This window comes from Hemitrygon akajei, chromosome 30 (assembly GCF_048418815.1).
Source record: "Hemitrygon akajei chromosome 30, sHemAka1.3, whole genome shotgun sequence".
Classification (NCBI taxonomy): domain Eukaryota; kingdom Metazoa; phylum Chordata; class Chondrichthyes; order Myliobatiformes; family Dasyatidae; genus Hemitrygon; species Hemitrygon akajei.
The window spans coordinates 40,505,748-40,509,424 of NC_133153.1; the positions used below are offsets into that span (position 1 = coordinate 40,505,748).

The following is a 3,677-nucleotide window of genomic DNA, read 5'->3' on the forward strand; positions in this document are numbered from 1 at the left end:
GTGTTCCCTTAAATGCCTCAGCAAACATCTTGAAAGGGGTTCACAGAAAAATTCCTTATGCGTTAAACATCAAATAAGCTCAGTTCTCAGCTTGAAATAGAACACTACAGCTCAGAAACAGGCCCTTCGGTCCATCTAGTCCCTGTCGAACTGTAATTCTGCCTCGTCCTATTGAACCACAACTGGACCATAGCCCTCCATACCTCTCCCATCCACGTATTTATCAAAACTTCTCTTAAATGTTGCAATGAAGCCGCGTCCACCACTTCCACTGGCAGCTCGATCCACACTCTCACCGCCCCCTGAGTGACGAAGTTCCCCCTCAGGTTCCCCTCAAATATTTCATCTTTCACCCTTAACCTATGACCTCACCCAACCTCAATGCGGAAAACCCTGTCCACACTCCTCATATTTAATGGGCAGCCGGTGGACCTGCTGCGTCCTTGTTTGGCCGTCATCAGTAGAAAGATCGGCAAGTCCCCCCCACCAGGCCGGACCGAGTTTGGAAATAACAATTCTCAAAGCTGGGGAGCCGTCTCCGTGAAACTTCATCCCGTTCAGGCTGCTGTTGTTGGCGCCAGACGTCGCGATACAGTTGTAAATCCACATGGTAGCGTTCAAATATTTAATTTATGGAGATTAGACACATTAGAACCCACAGCTTAGTCAAAACTGTGGGTTTTAATAGTCGCTGAAGTTAACCTTTCTCTCCCCCAAACTTCTGTTTCATACAATAGGATTTAAGATTCAGTATCAGGTTTAATATCAACTGGCATACGGCGAGAAATTTGTTGTATTTACGGCAGCAGTGCAATGGAATACATAGTAAAATGGTTTACAGTAAGTATATATTGAATAGTTAAATTAAATACGTAATGGAAATAGTTAAATAAGTAATGCAAGCAGTTAAATTAAATAAGTACTTTAAGATCGTTTATTGACATTCTTCAGTACACAGGTATAAAGAAGAACGATATGATTGTTAATTTGGATCCGATGTAAAATGAAAACACAATAAGATAAACATAATAAATATAAACACAAAAGCGATGCTGTAAAACGCGATGTACGAGTAACTTTTAAAAACACAGACGGGTTGTATGTACGTTCTTGATTAGCCAGGGCATCAAAGGGTATGGGGAGAAGGCAGGGGATTGGGGATGACTGGAGAATTGGATCAGCCCATGATTGAATGGCGGAGCAGACCCGATGGGTCGAATGGCCTACTTCTGTACCTGTATCTTATGATCTTATAATGTGATGCTAGATGATGTGGATGAAGTGGGGGGGGGGGGGTGTATTGGGGCTGGTTAGTGGGTGGGGGTGTGAATCAGCCTGACTGCGTGGGGAAGGTCACTGTTTCTGAGTCCGGTGGTCCTGGCGTGGATGCTACATAATCTCCTCTATGATGGGAGCAGTAAAATAGTCCATAATAAAATAACACATCAGAACAGAGCCGTTCCATCTAATTATTTATAACAATAAACGAACTATTAAAACTATTTGCCAAATATTAACAGGTTTTTTCTTTCACAAGACAAGGCGCCATGAACCATGCTGTACATTGTCCTGTTGGAAACGATTATTGAACATAATGAAATCAAATTAAATATTCAAGCGTTAGTGATAGAATTTGATATACTTTTATGATTTTAAGTAAACATTCTACAACGTGTTTAGCTCTGTTTATTATATTAGCATTCCAAGAGCACGTTATTTCTTTACGCTTCGGGGAACGGCTGAAGCTTCGCGTGTCGCCGAGAATCTGCCTCGGAGAAGCCCTCCGGTTCACTCACATCACGACGCAATTCAATTGCACTTGGAGCCTTTCCAATCCTCCACATAAAAGCACGGAAGGGACGGGGCCTGATCTCCCTCCCACCCCTCACGTCGAAGCAGAGCGAGAACGATGCAGTTATTCTCCCGCGCCCCGAGTCTGATGAATTTGCCGATTATAAACAATCTTTAAAAGTACATTTGAGAAGCAAAGTTCGACTCTGCAAGGAAAGCGAAAAGCGATGGAGCTCAGACTTGCGATCCCCAGAGCGAGAAGGAAAGATGCCGGTTTAGCCTCGCTGCATTTGCGGTCTCAAATGCTTAGGTGTTGGACATTATCGGAGTTGGTTCGCTCTTTCTAAATGGTTATTCCGCATAGCGTTTGCCCAGTAGTTAATAACAGCGATGAGGTCCCCAATACCTTCCCATCACCAGCCTCCCGAGCTAGTTGGTTAATTCGGCTTCGGCTCTGTGCTGCCGTTGGAGGGGCCGTGTTCACACCTACTGTGAGAGTCCGAGTCTGGGCTGTAGCGAGCGCTCTCGATAATAATATCCAGGGGAATCCCGACCTGGGTGTGCGTGCAGTCCCGATTGACGGGGCCGGAGATAGGTCGTATTGCAACCTTGTGTGCCAGAGCCGGCGAGGATATCTTCCAAAAGAGCTCTCTCATGGATTTCCTGAACTCTCTTCGCATTAGGCAATACAGCACAGGGTTCAGGCAGCTGTTGGTGTGCGCCAAGCACACTGTGACGGGGAAAGCATAGGTCTGCAGGGAGTAGTACGTTCTGTCCCAAGGTATGACGTTGAGTTTGACCAGGACGCCCCAAAATGTTATCAAGTGATTGGGGAGCCAACAGCAGAAGAAGGCAAGCATAACGATGGTGATGGATCTGGTGACTCTGGACTTTCTCCTGGGGTTGCTGGCGCCAATGTGTTGATGTCTCAGGAACCTGATCAGGAGCGAATAACACACGGACAGGGTGACCAAGGGCAGGATGAAGGCCAGGATGATCTTCTGGATGTGGTACAGCGCCAGCCAGTATTGTCCATCGTCCGGGAAGTCCAGCAGACAGAGCTTCTCGCCGGCAGTGGTGCTGACGGTGGAAAAGACGGCGGTGGGCAGCGTGGCCAGGCCAGCAGCGGCCCAGAGTAGCGCACTGACCCATTTGACGGAGCAAGACAGCCGGCTACTCCTCGCCTTCAGAGCCGAAGCCACTGACCAGTAACGGGCGATGCCCATTGCAGTCAGGAAGAAAACGCCCGCATACATGTTCATGACCGTCACCGACTGGATGATTTTACACATTGCATCTCCAAAGGGCCAGCTGAAGTCCAATGCTGTGTCCACTGCCCAGAACGGAAGGGTCATGACGAACTGGAAGTCGGTCGCCGCCAGGTTGAGAATGAAGACGCAGATGGTGGACTGGCTGCGTCCTGGTTTAGCCTTCATCAGCAAAAAGACCAGCAAGTTCCCAACTAGGCCGACGGCGCAAACCATAGAGTAGGTGATGGAGATGATGATTCTCAAAACGTGAGAGCCGTCTGCGTGAAACGCCATCTCGTACACGCTGCAGTTGTGGGCGCCAGACACTGGAGTACAGTTGTAAATCCACATCGTAGCGTTCAACACCAACTCATCCATCTCTTCCAACCTGCTTCATTCGACTGGCGCCAGACTTGCGAATGAGATCATAACCCAACTCACTCCCGGCGCTCAGCAAACTTAAAGGACCCAAAGAAAAATCTTTGTCTGATGGTCCGGTGTGCAGCTCTGCTCCAGACCTGACCACAGGGTCCCGGAGGCAACTGGGCAGCGGTTGGTTCTCTTGTCCTCTGAAGACAAGGCGTTTGAATTAAGTCAACCTGTACGGCCCGCCCTTTCCTTGCTCCCATTGGCCAT

At 48.1% G+C, this 3,677-nt stretch overlaps 1 protein-coding gene across 1 annotated transcript; it reads right to left on the reverse strand.

Moving 5' to 3' along the window:
• Positions 1–1,020: 1,020 nt before the first annotated feature.
• Positions 1,021–3,461, reverse strand: LOC140718768 (relaxin-3 receptor 1-like). Its single transcript, XM_073032897.1, has one exon. The coding sequence runs from the start codon at positions 3,417–3,419 to the stop codon at positions 2,229–2,231; it is 1,191 nt and encodes a 396-aa protein (XP_072888998.1). The 5' UTR covers positions 3,420–3,461; the 3' UTR covers positions 1,021–2,228.
• Positions 3,462–3,677: the final 216 nt, after the last annotated feature.

Coding starts and splice junctions, on each gene's coding strand:
- LOC140718768 (XM_073032897.1), bottom strand. CDS start 3,419: ATGGATGAGTTGGTGTTGAACGCTACGATGTGGATTTACAACTGTACT.